Source organism: Corvus moneduloides, chromosome 14 (assembly GCF_009650955.1).
Source record: "Corvus moneduloides isolate bCorMon1 chromosome 14, bCorMon1.pri, whole genome shotgun sequence".
In the NCBI taxonomy this organism is placed as follows: domain Eukaryota; kingdom Metazoa; phylum Chordata; class Aves; order Passeriformes; family Corvidae; genus Corvus; species Corvus moneduloides.
Genome location: NC_045489.1, coordinates 17,935,247 through 17,953,199, shown reverse-complemented (window position 1 = coordinate 17,953,199; position 17,953 = coordinate 17,935,247). Strand labels below are relative to the sequence as shown.

The 17,953-nt window shown below is 44.9% G+C and overlaps 1 protein-coding gene across 1 annotated transcript in view; it reads left to right on the top strand.

The window, feature by feature from the left end:
* The window catches only part of TRPC5 (transient receptor potential cation channel subfamily C member 5), a 96,676-nt gene that overhangs the window by 17,384 nt on the left and 61,339 nt on the right, over nt 1-17,953 (top strand). Inside the window, exon 2 of the mRNA XM_032124104.1 lies at nt 9,528-9,926. Within this exon, the coding sequence (XP_031979995.1) occupies nt 9,549-9,926 (378 nt within the window). The 5' untranslated portion in view covers nt 9,528-9,548. The remainder of the gene's footprint in view (nt 1-9,527; nt 9,927-17,953) is intronic.

Here is a 17,953-nt window from a genome sequence, read left to right as displayed (position 1 = left end):
TGGTGAAATTGTGGGTGCACGAGGAGGAGAGCTCAGCTCCTGCCTCGTAGGGAGCACACGTTGGCTCCTGCCTCATTCCTTTGCCAGATTTATAACTCTCCTGCCTGACAGAGGTATCTGAGGGATGCACAGAGGACAGGAGGGGGACAGAGAGAGGTCTGTGGCACCCCAGGAACTCCCAGCAGGTTCCAGACACTGCTTGTGAGGGATGGCTGGAAGGAGCAGGGCAAGGAGCCTTTACAGAGCCTTGGAGGGGAGAGGAGATCAACAGCAAGAGAGGAAAAGAAAACGGGTGGAGACATCTGTGGTAATTACCACTTTGGGGGCGATTTTCATTTAACTTCGAGATCCTCCTCCCAACAGAGGTCAGATAGAAATGGAGAAAGTGAGGCTGTTACCAGAAGAGACCTGAGAGGGAGGAGAAAGGAGAAAGGGAGGACAGGACATCTCCTCAAGAGAAAAAGTAATCACTTGGACTGGTCTGTGAATCCAACAGTTAAGACAGACCTCAGGGGCAAGGTATTTGTTAACTGTTTGTTTTTAAAGGTTTGCAAAACATTAATATTTTAAGTAGTTTATTCTTCATTAGCATAATTAAGAATACATAAGTCTAAACTCAGTGAAAACAGAATTAACAAATTAGCAGGTGCAGGAATGTGGAAGCAAGAGGTTTGGGAAAACAGAGCTTGCAAATGTCGGCATTAAGTAGAGCAGGGAAATCGTGCCAAGCCTTATTTATGGATTTGTGCATTTTCTTTGCATAGGCCCACTCCTGCAGCCAAAGGAATGCAGCTCAATTTAAACATGAACCCCCTGCAGTTATTCTGTAGCTGAGGCTGAACCCCAGAGCATACAAAATAAAATTCTGCTGAAGAAAAGCTCGTGAGCCTCACCTCGGATGTCTCTTGAAAGCTGAGGTGTCGTGAATCAACACTTAACTGAACAGGGAAGCAAACTGCAAAATTAAATCCAGAAGAAAATGGGAGAAAATTTTAGAATAGTGTCTTGGTGAAAGGAAATACAGAAAGAAAGAAGCAGTGACATTAAGGTGTACTGCAGCCAAGGGCTTGGGGTGGAGGGGGGAGGCATCCTATGCCCATGTGAGAAGTTCCCTTTAGGAAGATCAAGAACTGAGTTCCAAGATAATGTCCTGCAGATTTTTCAGTGTGTGACAGAGCAGCCCTGCGGGATATTTAAAATAAGGTTTTTCCCTGGTAATATGGGACATAATCTAGTTTTTATCATCACTTTCATGGGATGAAACTACTACACTCCAGATGGCTCTGGCACTGGGCTTGTCTCAACAGGCACCACAGATCTGTCACACCTATTAAGCTATAGGTATACAATATATATGTGTATCTGTATTTACAGGGTATCCTGCCCTGTTATCACTTGCTGTCACAAGGATGAAACAAATAACTTCTGTTTTGCTGCACACTTCCAGTCCATACAACATGAGGAAGAATGCCATCTGTCCTTTTAAAAGGACTTTTAGATCTGTGGCTCAAAAGATCAGGGTGCTATTATTTTTGGTAGCCAAAGTGCACCATGTAAGTATGGCAAAGATTAAGAAGTAACGTGGTTACTCCTACAGATCTCTGACCCAAATACCTGACTTTATTGGAATGATGTGGAGGTTGAATAAGCAAGTTTTATACTGCAGTTATTATTCAGGAACCTTTTAGGGCATTAATGGAAGGCAAAACCTGATTGTATGCATTCCTTCACTCAGAAGAAGTATAACAGAGTTACTCCCCTCCCAAGCTGCTTTATGGCTGGGCAGGATTTTTGGTGTCTTTTCGATTTGCCTGCTTAGTACTCCTGAGAACAACATTTTTCCACTTAAAATGAATGTTTTTCTACTGCCTGCAGCCTTTCAGTGGGTCCTCAAAAACTGTCCAGTCTGCAGTTCTAGGCTCTTTCCTGAGCTATGTTAATGAACTAGGATTTGGCTTTGCTTCTTTATTTTATCTGCAGAGTATTCTGTTTGTTATCACTGTCAGGAGGAGCTCCCTCCCACTTTCTTTCGATGAAGATTTCTCTTTCCTGGATGGCATTTCCACCTCCCCATAAACCACCCTGCTTTACTGGCCAGCCGAGGCAGTTGTTTTGTCCAGGGACTGTCTCAGCAGAAGTGGCAGTGAAGGATGTGATGACCAGGGCTGACTTGTGCAGAACCACGACTGAGACAAAGCGTGACTGCCCTGCAATCTGTAATGCTCAGTCTCCATCATAATATACATTCAGAGAGACCTTTTACTTGTGGAAATGTTTCTCTTTCTCAGCTCTACAACCATCTGGGTGGCTTAGACTGCAGGATTTGGTGGTGAGGTGTGCCTGAACTAGGCAGGATCCAACGTGATGAGGAAGCTGCATGGAAAGGGACTGTGAGCTGCATTGTCTGGAGCTGGTGAAGGAGATGTAATCTCCCCACAGCAAGCTGTGCTGTATTTAAATCAGTCACCTGCTCTAGGTACTTCAGATATTTGGATTTTTCAGATTTTTTCTTCCTCTGTCTGGAAGCCCCTAAAAAAAAAAATCTTTTTTTTTCTCCTGTGAAGGTTTTAGAAAGGGGAGATGTCTGGAAGTTTGTTCCATTTCCACAGAGTCTTGGTGGCTGCCAGGCACCAGCACGCTCATGGGAGCAGGGTGGCTGCTCCTTGCCCACCCAGTGCTCTCTGTTTGGCCCCATTTGTTCAGACAGCTGTGAAATGCAAGTGGTGTGCTTGCTCTCCAAGGGGCACAGACTCCTTGTCTTCCTGTCCCTGGTGTTCTACAGATGCAATGAATTTGGCTTTTAGTCCCTCCGTATTTACCACGGTTTGGAATTTAGCTCAGGGGAAGAGAATTCATGGGTCTTGCACTTTTTCATATGCAAAAGGTGCTGCAGGTGAACATAGTATTGTCTAAAATAGCCCTGTTTTTGCAACTAGGGAACACTCATTTGAGAGTTGAGCACATGAGTTTGCTTCTTCCGTCCAAGAATCTCCAGTCAGGTTTGAATGACAGAATTAGGAATAAACCCAAAATGGAGCAGAGGTAGAGTTACTGCAGCACAGTAACCCTGGAGGCTCAGAGCAGGGGCTGCAGGTGATGGGTGCTGCATCTGCTGGGTCTGACTCTATTTTTACACAGGTGCCAATGAAAACAGCCCAGCAGAGCTTGTTCAGAAGTGGGAACTGATAACCACTGATAAATCCACTCATTGCTAGATGAGAAAAAGAGCCTAAACTGTCACTGTTGGTAGTTCAGAGCTTGCTGCCACTGCCTTTTCCTTTCCCTGGCCACTCTGCCATCATCTTGTCTTTTCCCTCCTAACTGGGTGGTTCACCTGCACTTCCAGGCTGAGGCAGGTCTGACAGTCCACCCAGCTCTCCCCGAGATGATGCTCCCGGATTATTTTGCTGATTGAAGAAGTGATGAGCCAGAGTGGGAACAGGCAAAAAAAAAAAATTAGAAAATCTCTTGCTCAATAGCTACAGCAGCCAGAGATTACAAGCAGCAGGGGCAGCAGCGGTGGACACAGAGCCTGGAGATGATAACGATGCCATGCTACATTAGTGCTGCATTAGCAGATAAGACAACAGGGCAGCGTGCTTGACAGTATTTCTCAGTTCAGTTGACATCTCTTTTGTGGAGAATGAGTACATAGCCCATCTCAAGCAAGTAGGGGACAGAGCAATGACGTCAGACAGACAAAATGAGCTTTCTGCTCTGCCTGCATTTGCAAAGATAGGTACTATGAATATATTCCAGGGCTTTTTTTTTTTTTTTTTTTTTTAAATCTCCTCACAATGGTACATTTTTATTTATTACCACCTGCGTGATGGCTGTGTGGAAAGAAGTGGAAGAATTGCAGACTGTAAATACTTTATTACAATAGTAGCTAAAAGCATGTTCTGCAGCCATTCCATCACTAGGAAGTAATTTTAATCATTTTAGTAGCCCAGACTGATTTCTGTTGAGGTAATACTGAAATATTCCATGGCTGGGTCAGTACTTCCCCCTCCCACTGTCTCCCAAAGAGGAGCTTTGCATCTGGCTCTATACCAGAGGCTTCTTCTGTCCTCCTTCCCGAAGTTGTGTCTTGCTTTGCAGGTCCTGCACCTCTGCTTCCTTCCCCCAGGTGCAAGGACAACTCCTCTGGCTGTGCTGCGGGGAAATCTGGTTTGCAGCTGGTTTTTATTGCAGAGCTGCTCTCCCCGTTCCAAGCCCAGCGTGGCTGAGGAGCTCGGCGGAAATTTTAGCATCGTTAGCACCCCATCAAGGCCGTGTGAAACATGCGCTGGGGAAGTGTCCGCTGCAGTCCATCCCTGGGGTGCGTCAAAAGCACACGGAGCCTGTCCCTGGGCGTGCAGGAAGCTCTGCTGCGGGGAGAGGAGACTTGAGGGAGTCCTAAGCATTTGAGACTTCTGATCAGGCCTGGCTGTCTGCAGCCCGAATTCTCTGTCCATGAATTACGCTCTGCCTGGCAGAGGAGACGTAGAGGAGAATATCCTGTTGCAAAGGGAGCGTGCTCATCTTTGAACAGAACGAGCCAGGTGAATCCTCAGTGCTTTGCAAGAGGAAACAAAGCTGAAGCTTCCAGCAAGGAGCATATATTTTATATAGATATGTATCTAAAAAAGCACATACACACATATAAAAATACTTATCTATCTCCCCATATGCAGTTGGTCATGACTCATCAATTGATTATGCAGCGGAAGAGACTTCTACCAAAGAGTTGTCCTTTCCAAATCAAACATATATATCTTTGATAATTGTCACCCTCCCCAGGAAGTTAAGAACTGCAGCTGGGACTTGAGTCAGATTGTGACATTTTGCGTTACTGGCAAAGAATTTTCTTCTGGCGTCTGTAGACTTCATAATCTGAAGTTTGAGGTTGTCTTCCTTTACAAACACTTCCTGGGTTAGAAGGTTCTGTGCTGTACCCCAGGGAATTTATGTGTTCTTAGCTAGACCTGGACTGATGATGAGTGAAAAACATTTTATAGGGAGTTTTTCCCTGTGTCTTTTAAGGACATATTTCCACTGTGAATCATGGACCACTGCAGCCTTGCATTTTTATCCCATATGCTAGTAGTGCTCTTGCTTTCTCTCATGTTGGGCAGTGAAAGTAGATTACTCATCCCCAATTTTATTAGCTGTTGGGTCTCATTTTTGTGTTGTACTGTGGCCCTGCAAGTTTTGGACAGCACTTACTCCAGTCAGTGATATATCTTATATAACTTATGAGCTGGATATAAACTTTCTGAGATCATGGGGCTTTAGCTAAAAGGAATTTACACGGCTGTAGACACCGGAAGGTTACAGCAATTTTATAATTTTAAAATATGTCTGAGGTCATACATTTATTCAGTCATGGCTCTCTCTGCCTTTAAAGGCATCAGGAAAAAAATTCTGCTTCTGATGGTAAGTGTGATGCAGAGACATCATGAGAAGCAGTGAGACTTAGGGCTGTAATCTGGTTCCCACTGAACTCCATGGAAAAAGCAATTTTCTGGAACAAGAGGGTATCTTTGCAGAAGGAAGGGAATTGCAGAACGTTACAAAGTCGATTTTATTTCCTCATACTGTGCTCAGCCAGGCATTGTTAGTAAATAAGATCTAGAGCACTTAAAAGAAGGATCCAATCACAAATTCAATTGGTCCATTAACTACATGTAATATTATTTACCTAAGTGGCCCTTCTGGACTATTTCATAGCTCAGGTTTATAACCTTTTTTAAAAAGATCAATAGTACTGAGCAGGTGGTGTGTGAGCATGATGAAAGTCAGGCCATTTTCACAGTTATGGGCTGTGATTTCCAGACCTGGAGTCCAGACTAGAACTGCAAAATGAGGAAAATGCTCTCCCTGAAACACTAAAAAGAAGAAACAGCCTTGGCAAGAAGGATGGGGGGAAGCAGTGAAGCGAGATGTGTTGTAAGGGATCAGTTCCTTGATGGGGCTGATACAACTGGAAAATGCAGGTGGCTTTTCCAGCCCATAAACCCTTCTCAGGTCTGAGAGAGAAGGTGTAGTGTCATTTAAAGCCACACACGGAGCTTCACCAGCCTGTGTTGGTGGGAGGGAACACCCTTCATGATGATGATCAAAGCAAATAAAGTCCTGGAAGGTCCTGTTTCATAATGGGCCTAGTGATACATGGCTGTAAACTGGATCTGGCTCCCTCCCTTTCAAAAGTTCCACTCATCCCATTTCATCCAGGTCATTCTTGCTCCCCTGAGGCAGGGGCGTGTGGGAGTGTGTGGTGTCTGTAAAGTGGGAGCTGAGGGATGGCTCAACTCCTAACAGACCCTGAAAACTTCTTGGAGAGACAGCTCATGGAATTTTTAGTGGCAAAAGGCCAGAAACTTTCCTTCCCCAAACCTGACCAGCTGCTTTTCAGGGGATAAAACTCCGATTTCTTGTGCCAGGCACCACAGAAGTGGTGTCAGGATGAAAGGGCTTGGAGATTTGGACTAATAATTCAGGGAGAAGGGCATCTCTGCTGGGGAGAGGTGATAGAGTCCAAACTGAGTGCTAAGTCCTCCTGCCTGCAGCAGTTTGTTATGTTTCTCTTGTTATGTTTCTCTTGTTTCTCTCCACCTGTTTGTGGTGCAGGTATCACCACTGCATTAGCCACTCACTGGATATTGTCTGAGGCATCTGCCGTCAGGCATAGGCTGGAAAGAATTTTCCTTGCCCCAGATATTAACTCAAGTAGCAGAAAATGCCTCTGTGTGAGGAGAATTCATATGGAAAACATGTGTTTTCAGGCTCTGTGCACCGATTCCAAGATTTTAGTGTGACCGTGTTTCTATTTTTGCTACCTTTCAGGGATGTCATTGCTGCTTCTCTCTAGGCAGCACCTGTGCATTGCCTTCTCCTTCTCTTACCTGGATTTCATCAATATTTTTGTAATTTTTTAGCTGTTAAGCAGGAGACAGGACCAGTCTGGGAAACAAAAGTGTTCTAGGGCCTACCAGCATTGTCTGCTTCACCAAGAGATGCTGCCCCTGGGAGACTGGTGGTGCTGAGGGGTGACAGCTCAAGCAGGGATCTTGTGCTCATTCTTCATTCCATCCACAGGTTTGACTGATGCTCTGTTAAATAATTTTGGTAGAGAAAGACATCAGGTTTTGAAGGTCTGTCTGTAACTGTGCAGGATGTATGGCTGAGGGGCAGCTCAACAGATAAAGGCTTTGCTGAAATCTTCCATGAACTCCAGGCAGACATTTTTATTTATTTATTTTTAATACTGCTTGCTATTATATCCAAACCCAGTCAGCAGCATGTGTTGGTCAGGCTATGCAGCTGTTGGCATGAAAGGAATTCAGGAAGATCATTAACTTTGTGAGTCTTTCCTGTTTGGTTTTATTGCAGCTTCTTAAGTGCTTGAGGTATTAACATTACTAGCTTTCTTTGGACTGGAGTTGTACTGGGAGATGAGATCTCACGGAGGAGTTAAGATATCTAAAGCTTTCTTTTCTTTCTACAAAACTGTTGGGAGGGAAAGGGATCCAACGCTGGCATGATGTTTCATAAGGTGACATTTGTTATAACTCATTGCAAATGTTACTCACCATCTACAAAACATCCAATTAAACTAAAGAGCAGTGAAAAATATCCAATTCCACTTTAGCAGCTGCACTTGTTGCCAGAATCCCTCAGGTTTTTTTGGAGCCAACAGATTCCCCCAGGAGACCTTTACATGGTGACTACTGTCCTCGGTTGGTGTTCCCTGCTCCCATCAGCCAGACTGTCACACAAGGGCAAAATTTCCCTTCCCATTTGGGTTTATCCTTACTTTCCCAAAGATCTCTTTAGTCCTTGGCTGTTACCAGGCCTGTGCTGCATCCTTTTGTCTCCTGTCAGAGTTTCAGTGAGAATTAGCTGGATCCCAGAGGGAAACGTTTTCAAAAACAAAATTTGAAAATGACCTGTGATCCTCGGTCTTTTTCAAAACCAGAACAGTTGGTTCCATGTGTAGTTCATTGAAACTTGAAGCTTCTCAGTCACTGAGATTGTTCCTTAGGTCTAAAAGCTTTAGTGGAATCGTGTTCCCATAGAAAATAAGCCAGTATATTTATGGTTTCTATTCAGATTATGGGTCCCTTTGCCTCCAGTGCCTTTGTAATGTGTCTTGAGGTTGAAACACTGGATTCTGTGGCTCTGTCTGTGCAGAGAGACACACGTGAGCGATGTGACAGCATCTCTGGGTATGTAACAAACACAAACTTCTGTCACACCTCAGGGAGAGCGGGATCCTGAGCGAGCACATTCCCCGAGGTGCCAAACTGGCTGGTGCAGCTCCCTGGCTCCCCTGGAAGTTCACAGATGCAGCTTTGCTGTCTGCTACAGCCACCCACTGTTCTGCAGTGTCAGCTGGGCTGGAGCTCAGATCCACCCACTCTGGAAAGGCAGAAATGCAGCCGGGCTCTGCGGCTCCTCGGGCACGCAGGGGGTGGTACCTGCAGAGCCCTGGGTCTGCTCTGCAGCCACCACTGCCTCCTCCTCGTTATCTTTTATCAGCACCTCCTTTTCCTCCTGGAAAGGGCACTAAAATGGACCAACGCTCCGGCTAATTTGCTGCAGGAAGCCGTTGAGCTTTGGGCAGGGAGATGGAATACGTCACCCAATTAATTATAGCTGCTGGTGGCTCCTGGTGCTGACCTGGTGTCATTTGTCAATGCCAAGCAAAGGTAGACAAGCCTGGTTCCTTTTTTCCTTACCTGTAAATACCCAGCCCCTGTTTCCTATGAGTCCAGTCACCTGCTGGGATCTTTGAGGCATGGGAAGGAACCCCAATTCATTCTGTTCGCTGCACTTGTTCCAGGGCAGGATTTACTTCTTGTTTTCCTAGGCCACAAAACAACATTGCTGCCTTTGGAGAGCAAGGGTGGAGGCTTTCTACATCAGCCTGTCTTTAGGTCCTATTTATAAATGAGGAGAGTGAGAAAGTATGTTTAAAAACATGCAAGCTTTAAAAATAAAACCGTGACCTAGTCAAAGAGTAAACATTAAGGAAAAATAAAAGACTGTTTTAAGAGACAGAAGCAGAGAAGAAGCAGTAAAAATGTTCAAAATGAATCTATTACTGTAAAGAGGAGGGTGTAAATCAGCAGCTCGCATCACTGACAGTTCAGAGATGCTGAGGACCTGGCTTAGCAGTGGAAAAGGAGGAAATAAAAAGAAGTTTGAGTGGGAAATAAAGCAGAGATGAGAAATCCACTGATTTGCATGTGATAGATTACCCATGAGCATCAAGACCGTGCTTCTGACCAGACAAAAGACATCAATGCCATAGTGTTTGAGCAAGATAAAAAATTATACTGAGTGTCATAGTGAGTGCCTCTCCTGAGCAGTGGTGTCGTGTCACCTTTATGCTTTCAGATAACTCTTTGATGGGGGCTGCTCAGGGGCTGTTGAGAATACATCTTAAAAAGGGATGGGGAGCTGTTCCTGTGATGGTCCTTGGGAAGTTTGTCCCCTGTGTGGCTGTGTTGTCACTGATGCGTGGTTCTCCTCCCTCACAGGTTGCCTGGTCACTATGAACAATGGCCCAGCTATACTACAAAAAGGTCAACTTCTCCCCATACCGAGACCGGATCCCACTCCAGATCGTGCGAGCGGAGGCAGAGCTCTCGTCGGAAGAGAAAGCCTACCTCAGTGCTGTGGAGAAGGGGGACTATGCCAGTGTGAAACATGCCTTGCAGGAGGCAGAGATCTACTACAACATCAACATTAACTGTATGGATCCTCTCGGTCGCAGCGCCCTTCTAATAGCCATAGAGAACGAGAACCTGGAGATCATGGAGCTGCTGCTGAGCCACAGCATCTACGTGGGGGACGCTCTGCTCTACGCGATACGGAAGGAGGTGGTGGGAGCTGTGGAGCTGCTGCTGAATTACAGGAAACCCAGTGGTGAAAAACAGGTCGGTCGAGTGTTCCCGTTCAGTTTTGAGCCATTATCCTGCCTTAGGAAACTGCTGCTGCTCAGAGTGAAGTCCTTGATGTAGGTCCATGGCTTTAAATGCCCAGAGCAGACCGGGGCAGTCCTGTGTGGATGGTAATTCTCCAGCCCAAGCAAACATGTCTGCCTGACTTAAACTCTCAGTTTTTTCTCTTTCCCTCGGCGTTCTTTCCAGCCCCACAGTGTTTGCGCACACACTGATTTATAGGTTGATTTATAGACAAGCACTTTCTAAAGGAATTTGTGGCTCTCTGAAATTATATTACAATCTGTAAATGTGAACTATTGCCATGCTGTTGTGCTGATATTAAGTGGAATTGCTTTTCATAAGTAAATCCTGAAAGCACACAAGCTTATTTTTAACTGCAAGCAAACAGTCTGCTGGGTTTCAGTCCTTCACTGGAGTGCAGACAGATCATCTTGGTCTCCCTCTCCAGAGAGCTCCAGGGCAGAAATGCTGAGGCAGGACATAACTTACAGCAGTGAGCAGCTATGACTTGTAGGAAGGATCCTTAGCTGCAAAGCCATCCCTAAGTTATATAAGGATCTTTGTGGAAAAACCTCCGAGTCTGAATGCTGTCACTTCAAGTGCCACATATTGCACTACCCCAACCGATTTTTTCTGGTTTTCTTCTTTTCATTTGTGAGCACTACTGCCAATAATGAGAATAATTTCTATACATTGCTGACCACTGATAATTTTTGTATATTTGCTGCTTGGAAAGGAGCATCCAAAACTTGGATAAGCCTCATATATCAAACCTCCTTTTGAAGGGAACACATCCCTCTGCGTGTGAAAGATTAATACCAGTCAATCATAGAAGAACATGTTTTCAATGCATAGGCCCTTTAGTACATGGTTTTTCAGTAGTAATTTTATGTAGCCAAAGCAAACAATAAGGATCAACCCTGACAGAATTCAAGAGTGCTAAGCTTATTATTTAGAAATGGCAGCATTGTGCATGCTGTAGCAGTGTGACTCCAATGTGTGGTTTAAAAACTAGAGAAATAATGAAACTCCTCTATCTGACCTAAAAATTGAAATGTTAGTACTGGGTTTTAGTCTGGCAAAATATAAGTAGCAAAATACAGACCATTTGTGAAGAATGAGCCATTTTTTCCTTGGTCTTCTAGAAATTTGAGCATCCTGCAGCTCAACAGGACAGAGAGCAGAATAGGAGAAAAGTTTTTTTCAGTAGCATGAGGAATCGCCACTGATTATTGCAGGTTAATGACAAGTTTCTCCCGAAATGTCATGGAAAGCAAGTGATGGGATTTGTGTGGATTTCTGTAACATCCCTTGAATACCAAAACTGTGTCCACTCAAATCCACAGCCCTGCTGGCTTAACTGGACAGACACAGAGGTCTGTGAAATGAGGTTGATTTATTGCAGCTGAAATTCAGCTCCAGTGTCTCTAGTTCAGTGATCCATTTCATAGTAGGCCTGTTCCATTTTCCCTTAGCTCTGTGCCAGCTCTCCTTCTGTAGCTAGAATTGTATCTGCTGCAGGGTTTACAACTTGGAGGAGAGCAAGCATGTGTAGGGGAGAAGAGACACGGTGCCAGTTTCAGCTTTATTTACAAGGTTTGTTACAAGACCAGGTTTTGTCAGTGTATTTTAAACTAGCACTGGCTTGGTGCAAGATTCTATGAACAAACTGGGATTAACTTCCCTGGCTGGAGCTCAGGCTCTTCTGTAGACTGCAGGAAGTGTTTGCTGGTAGAGGGCTGCAGGACTGGACTTCCCTTTCAGCTGTTTCCCTGGCTGCTCATGCAGTGATGGTGATGAACATTTATTTCATGTGTAGTGGTAGAACAAGTTGGGCCAAAGCTGGTTAGTCTGTCAAATCACAAAGCTGTTACAGGAGGGGCTTCTGAACACAAGCTCCTGATGCTAATTCCACAGCAGTATCAATATGCATTCATTAATTGTCCTTGCTGGACCCTTTCTCAGAAAGTCCTTTGGGAACCCCACACCTAATTGCTTTCACAAAAAGCACCTGATAAAGCAGAGTAGCACAGCTTTGTCCTCATCAGCTCCTTCGATGTTCTAAAACATGTAGAAACCCTGCTTTTTTGTTCGAGTAGTAACAAAAACCCCGCACCTCATAGGAAGGTTTCTGTCTGGCTGTGAAATTTGTAAGATGCTATCACTGCACTTCTTATATATTAGGTTTAGTATAATCTATTAATTAAATGTACAGATGGTTCAGTTCGCCTAAACAAGCCTGTGTGGGGAAGGCTTCTTGGCTTGTGTGTGGAGCCTGTTTGCCATCAGGGGCTGGCTGCCTTTGCTGCACTCTGGGCAGAGGCTCAGGAGCAGTGTCCTCTGATTGCTCTGTATTAAATGTTCATCCACCTGAGCCTGGGGTCTGGGAGGACCTGTTGGTTCCATTTTCCTGCTGCCTGCCTCTGAGCAGGTTGTTATTTGCCTCTCTCCCGAAGCCTGGTGTGTCTCTGGCTGCCGGGCATGAAGAGCTGTTCCTATATGCGTCTGTTCACATCAGCTCAGTTAATTGTTGTCTTTGCATCTCAAAAGCAGCCGAGTAGCATCATTCAGCATAATCCATTTCATGGGTGTGTATCTCCAGCCTTATCACTGTACCACAATCCTGGCAGCAATTCTTACAGGCTCATTCCAGCCTCTTGAGGAGTTACACTGACTGCATCTAGTTAGGAAAAGGGACACTCAAAACAAGGTAGAAAACCTTGGCCCCTCGCAGACTGGACCTGCAAAAGCAGGTTCAGGTTCACTCACCAGCCACAGAGTGTCCAAGAGGAGAGGTCCATACCCGCCTCTGAGAGCTGCCCGAGGGGAAGAGCTCTGCTTTCCACCTGTACGATGACCTTTCCAGGGAGCAGAAGTTAAAAACCTTTCAAATACAAGTAGTGACCTTTGCTGTGCTCCTTATGTAAGAGAATCAGGGTCCCATTGATGATGTAAGGGCCGGGGGGAAATGGATGGAGGGGTTGGGCGGCACAGAGGCTTGGATCCTGTTATTAAGTGAATTTTTATGAGTCATTATTCTGCGAACCTTTGCTAGACTGCTGTTTAAGCGCCATTTACTGCGAATGCCGTGACAATGGCAGGGGTAAGTCATAGCCAGTAACTATAACAACCTGCTGCTCCCGCACTGCAGCCTGGCTTGGGAGAGCAGCAAATTGCTCTGTTTACATGTGCAGCCTGTGAGAGCCGGCAGCATGAACCACCTCGCTCCAGAGCTGCTGCAGAGCACATGAGAGATTAGTGTTCTGAGCAGCGATGTGCTCGAGTAGATGTGTTTCTTTATAGGTTTATCTCCGAGCAAGGTTTGTGGGTTATTTTAAGATCTTAGCATTTCTCCTCAAATCCGTGCTGCCCGGTCCAGACGACTCAGAGCCGTGGTTTTGTGTGCTGTGCCGTGAGTCTGCTGGTAAAGCTGGGGAGAAGGCTTCACCAGTTACAGGCAGGGTAATGGCTAATGAACTTATGGCTAATGAAGGATACTCTTGGCTATGGGAGAATTGTCATGGTGCAGCCATGAGAATAGTGTAGAGGTGTTCTGGTGTGCTTCACTCCCAGCAGAGAGTAAAGCCCAGGCTTGAAATGACCCATCCTCCTCTTCAGTAGCCAGAGCTTTTCTAATTCTGTGATTTTTACAGGTTAACTTGTTATTTCCAAATGTTACATAATTTACTCCAATTACTCATCCAAGCTTTTTATAAACCATGGTTCACTTTGACCAGTCACATAGTTGGTCACTTAAATCATAGCATAGCTTGTTTTTCCCCAAACACTTGACAGGCATTTGGAAATCAAGCAACCTCTTCATGCATATTAAGAGGAGCAACAAAACAAACTAATATTTGTGGAACCTGGAGGGTGTGCAAGTGTCGCTTTTCCTGCAGAGGTTTGTAGTCAGAGAACATGTATTTCCCAGGAAACAAAAGTGAGCCCAATCTGGTGCTGTGATAGCTATTGTTTGATTTTCTGGGCAGTGCAGAGGCTGCTGTTGTACTGCACAGTGGCAGAGGAGTAGTACAGGTGTACTTGGCATGGCAGTCCATCCTCAGTGATGAGTATAAATAAGTGTTCTTTAGATAAGACAACAGACCACTGAATAAAGAGCAGGGATAGGTCTGAAAGAGCAGGGATAGGTCTGAAATAGCAAAAATCAGCACCTGCAGATGCAGTATTGACTTTGGCCCAGGCTTAGTGAACCAGGTGGATCTTCTCTTTGGGGGTGGAAATGTTAAAATGCAAAGTTGTCTGTGCATGGGACAGGTCCAGTACGTGCAATGGCAAAACAAGGCAGTAGGCACACATCAAAATCTGGCTGGGGTCCTATGGGGTTGAAATTAACAGGGAACTTGAAATTAATGTTTTTTTTCTTAATTCAGAATTACTGTAGGAGCAAGGGAATGTATATGTGAATTCTCCTTTCCTGTAAAATCTTCTGTCTCTCAACCTGTTTGATCTTTGAGTTTTGCTTGATTTTTTTCTAAAAGTGCGATCAGATTTTTTTTTTTACTATACAAACATCAATACAGTGGGTTATGTTTTCAGCCAAGCTGGAGATTGCACCTAACCTTCGCCAGCAAAGAGCAGGAAATTCATGTCTGAAAACTCCCATTTCCCCCCCCATATTTGATTCACTCTCAGTTTACCAGTAATAGCTGTATTTCCTGACACTTTGAAACCTGTTGAAATCAGTACAAATTTTCCAGTTGAGGTGTTCAGGGGCACATTTTTTCAAGCTGTTTGGGTGAGTTGTGTGGAGTGGTGGCAGCAGCCCCCTAAAGGTGCATCACAGCTCTCAGATCTCGCCTGCTTCTCTGCCTCCCCGCAGGTCTGTGCTGCCTGCTGAGCCCTCCTTCCTTCTTTAAGGAGCTCTGATCAGTCATCTGAATTACTCCAAGTTGGTAAGCACCTTCACGGTGGCTGTTTTCTTCACAACAATCAGAGCTGACATCAGCTGTTTACATAAGGCGGGTAGGAGCATCTCTGTGGCATCTGCCAAACTTAGCGATTTGCTCGTGGCAGATGGCTCCAAATTAAGCTGGTTCACAGATGGGACTACAAATGCAATTCCTCAATAATGAGAATAAAAAGAAAAGGGATCTTAGGATTTCTGGCTGTGATTCGGTTTGTTGTGATGGTCCAAAGGCCTTCTGAAGCAATGTGATCCATATGTATTGCAAAAGAAGGAGCTTTGCAGGTACAGCCTCTGGAAGAGTGTGGTTGTGAAGAGGAAACTACAGAGAATAAAAGGCAAGTTTTCAGTCTTAGTTGCTAATCATCAGATTGGTAGAAGATTGCTGTACTGGATAGTATTAGTGAACCTAAAATTTGACCTCAAAAATCCTCTTTTAGGTGAATGAAAATCCACCTTAATCTTTGTTCAGATCCCATAGATCAACAGCCTAGAGAGAGCCTTTTGTGAAACAGAAAATATAGATTGCATTAAACCATTTTATTCTTGCCCAAATCCAGTAACTTTCTTGAGACAACCTGGTTTAGCTTAATTTACCTACTCACACAGAGTTCTTGTCGGGTGTGCAGAAACCAGTGCAAAGTTTAGCTCTTAACCACTGACAACCCTTGATTTTAGGCTTGCTTATGAGATGTACAAGCTCACTGCCAGCCCTGTGCTACCACTGATGGGACTGTTTTAAGTCAAAAGAAACAGTTCAGTTCTCATAAACCTCACGATATGAAATCTAGGTTCTGCAGGCAGTTGGAAAGAGGAGAGCTTTAGGAACAGGCATCTGTATCAAGGAATTTTGTGGCAGTTCTGCATTGTGGCTGTGGAGCACTGTAACACAGAGGGGAACAGGCTGATGGGTGGGACTCAAGCCAGTCATTTCCATGTTAATAGGGTCCAAAGTGAAAAGGAAAGGCTGAACCTGGTTAGAAACCAGGAGCAGGTTCTGAAGAACAGAAGCAGTTGAGAAAAATACAGCCACAAGTTCTCAGCATGGAAATATTTGAAAGGCACAATAAGGAAGAAAGATCATGTCTGAAAACAGAGAAGCAGCTTCAAAGCCTAATGGCTCCATTAGCACCCAAGCTTTTCATTATTTTTATTGATGCAGTAATAATTCACAGTTATAGTTAACATGCCTTTGGCGGCTGCCTTCAAAATGAATTCCATCTAATTAAACTAAACAACAGAGAAATCAAAGATCACTTCAGCTAATGATTACATTTAACTGTGAAATTCCTCCCTCCCTCCCTCCCCATTGCCTTGGTCCCCAAGTAATCTTAAATCTAGGTGAAGAAGAACTGGAGTGAAACATCTCCTGGACCCAGTGAGCAGCATCAAGGTTAAGGCAGTGTCAGATACCAAATTTCTGACAGTGGCTATAAGGCACTGGCTCCTTCTCCTGGGTCAATATAAAGTCTGTTACTATTTCCTAGGATGCTGGTGGGGGTCAAGCCAAGAACTGCATCACAGCATGCACAAACATGGCTTGCTTGTAATTTAACATATAGACAGGTGAGAAGTCAGGAATTATCCAAGAAGCTTCCCAGAGAATTGTCTTTACTGATCTGTAGGAGTGGTCTTAGCGCTTGCCTGCTCTGGGCACACTGTACAGTGTATTTTCAGTCAGATGTGATGGGTTCTCAGGATTCAGCTGGGTGGATGAATTATTGTAGGGGAACTGTGTGTAGGGGGAAAAAAAATCCCGTTTGTGCTGCTACACAAGTAAACTTCTGGGCTCTCTGTAGATCTGATGATTAAGGAGTTTACTTTCAAAAAACCAGTATTATCTACCCAGCATCCACGAATGTGCCTACTGTACCCACCTCCCTTTGCTCCTAAGCCCCTATTACAGCATCCCCTGTCATCACCCAACATGTATTTGCCTCTGGTCTGTGTGAGTCCCCAAATCCAGGAGTCTGACATGGCTGTTTAGATTCCCTGATACAGATTTGTGGGAGACTTTTCCTGGTGCAGTAGTTATAACACATTTTTTCCAAGGGAAGCTTCTCTCTGTGGGAAAAGTGAATGTTACAAATTGCAGACTCCTCCAAAACAAAGCTCTGGGATCTATAAAGATCTGTGAAGAACTGCAGGGCAGCTTAGCAGGAGTCCCTTAGCCCTCACCTGGCTGTTGAATAGAGCTGTGCTGGGTTGGCAAAGTCACATTTACGGCTTGTTTATCCCTGTATGAGCAGTATTTTGCTATCCCATGGCAAAAAACTGCCTGATGGGGCAGCATTTTGGTGGCAGTGGTGGTGGAATATCAAAAAGGCAGTATTGGGAGCAGTATTGCTTGTCTCTGAACTGCTGTAGCAAGGGAACACTGTGATCCAAGGTCTTTGATCTGTCATTGCCTTGGGAGGATGCTGGAAAACTGCTCGAGAGGCTCAGGGCCGAGTGAATCGTTGGTGCTTAATTCATGGCAGTGAGAGAGGGCTGGTGTGCTCCAAGTGCTCCCCAGGCAGGAGATGATGAGGCAGTGCCAGGCTCTGCAGCATCAGGGGCACATCTTTACCTAGAGGCTTTCAACTTCCTAGCGCTGGGAATATCAGAGGAAGTCACTGCCTGAGTGGGAATAAAGGAAGATCACAGCCACACAGATTTTTTTTCTCATGCAAGCCCCTGCCACCTGCCTAGATTGTAATTTCTTTGTTGTTGCAAACTCTGGGGTCTTTTCAGAAGCCGCAGTGTCTTCTTGGTTGGTAAAACAACAGTGCCAAAAGCACAGCTTAATATTCAAAATGGGGAATAATGAACCTCCTGGTTTGTGAGCATCAGGATGTGTTTTGTGCACCATCAGGCAGCGCTGGGCTGGCGCCAGATGCAGTAACTCACTCCTCTCTCTGACACTGTCTCATGATCCAATCTGATTTCACTTTTTTTTCTAAAGGAATGTGATTGAATATGAACACAACCCAAGGAAAAAGCCCTCCCTTTTCAAGCCCTGTTAGCAACATATTACCTCTCCTAAACTTAATGAAACATGTCTCCTCCTCACAAGGTGGTAAATGACAGGAAGAAG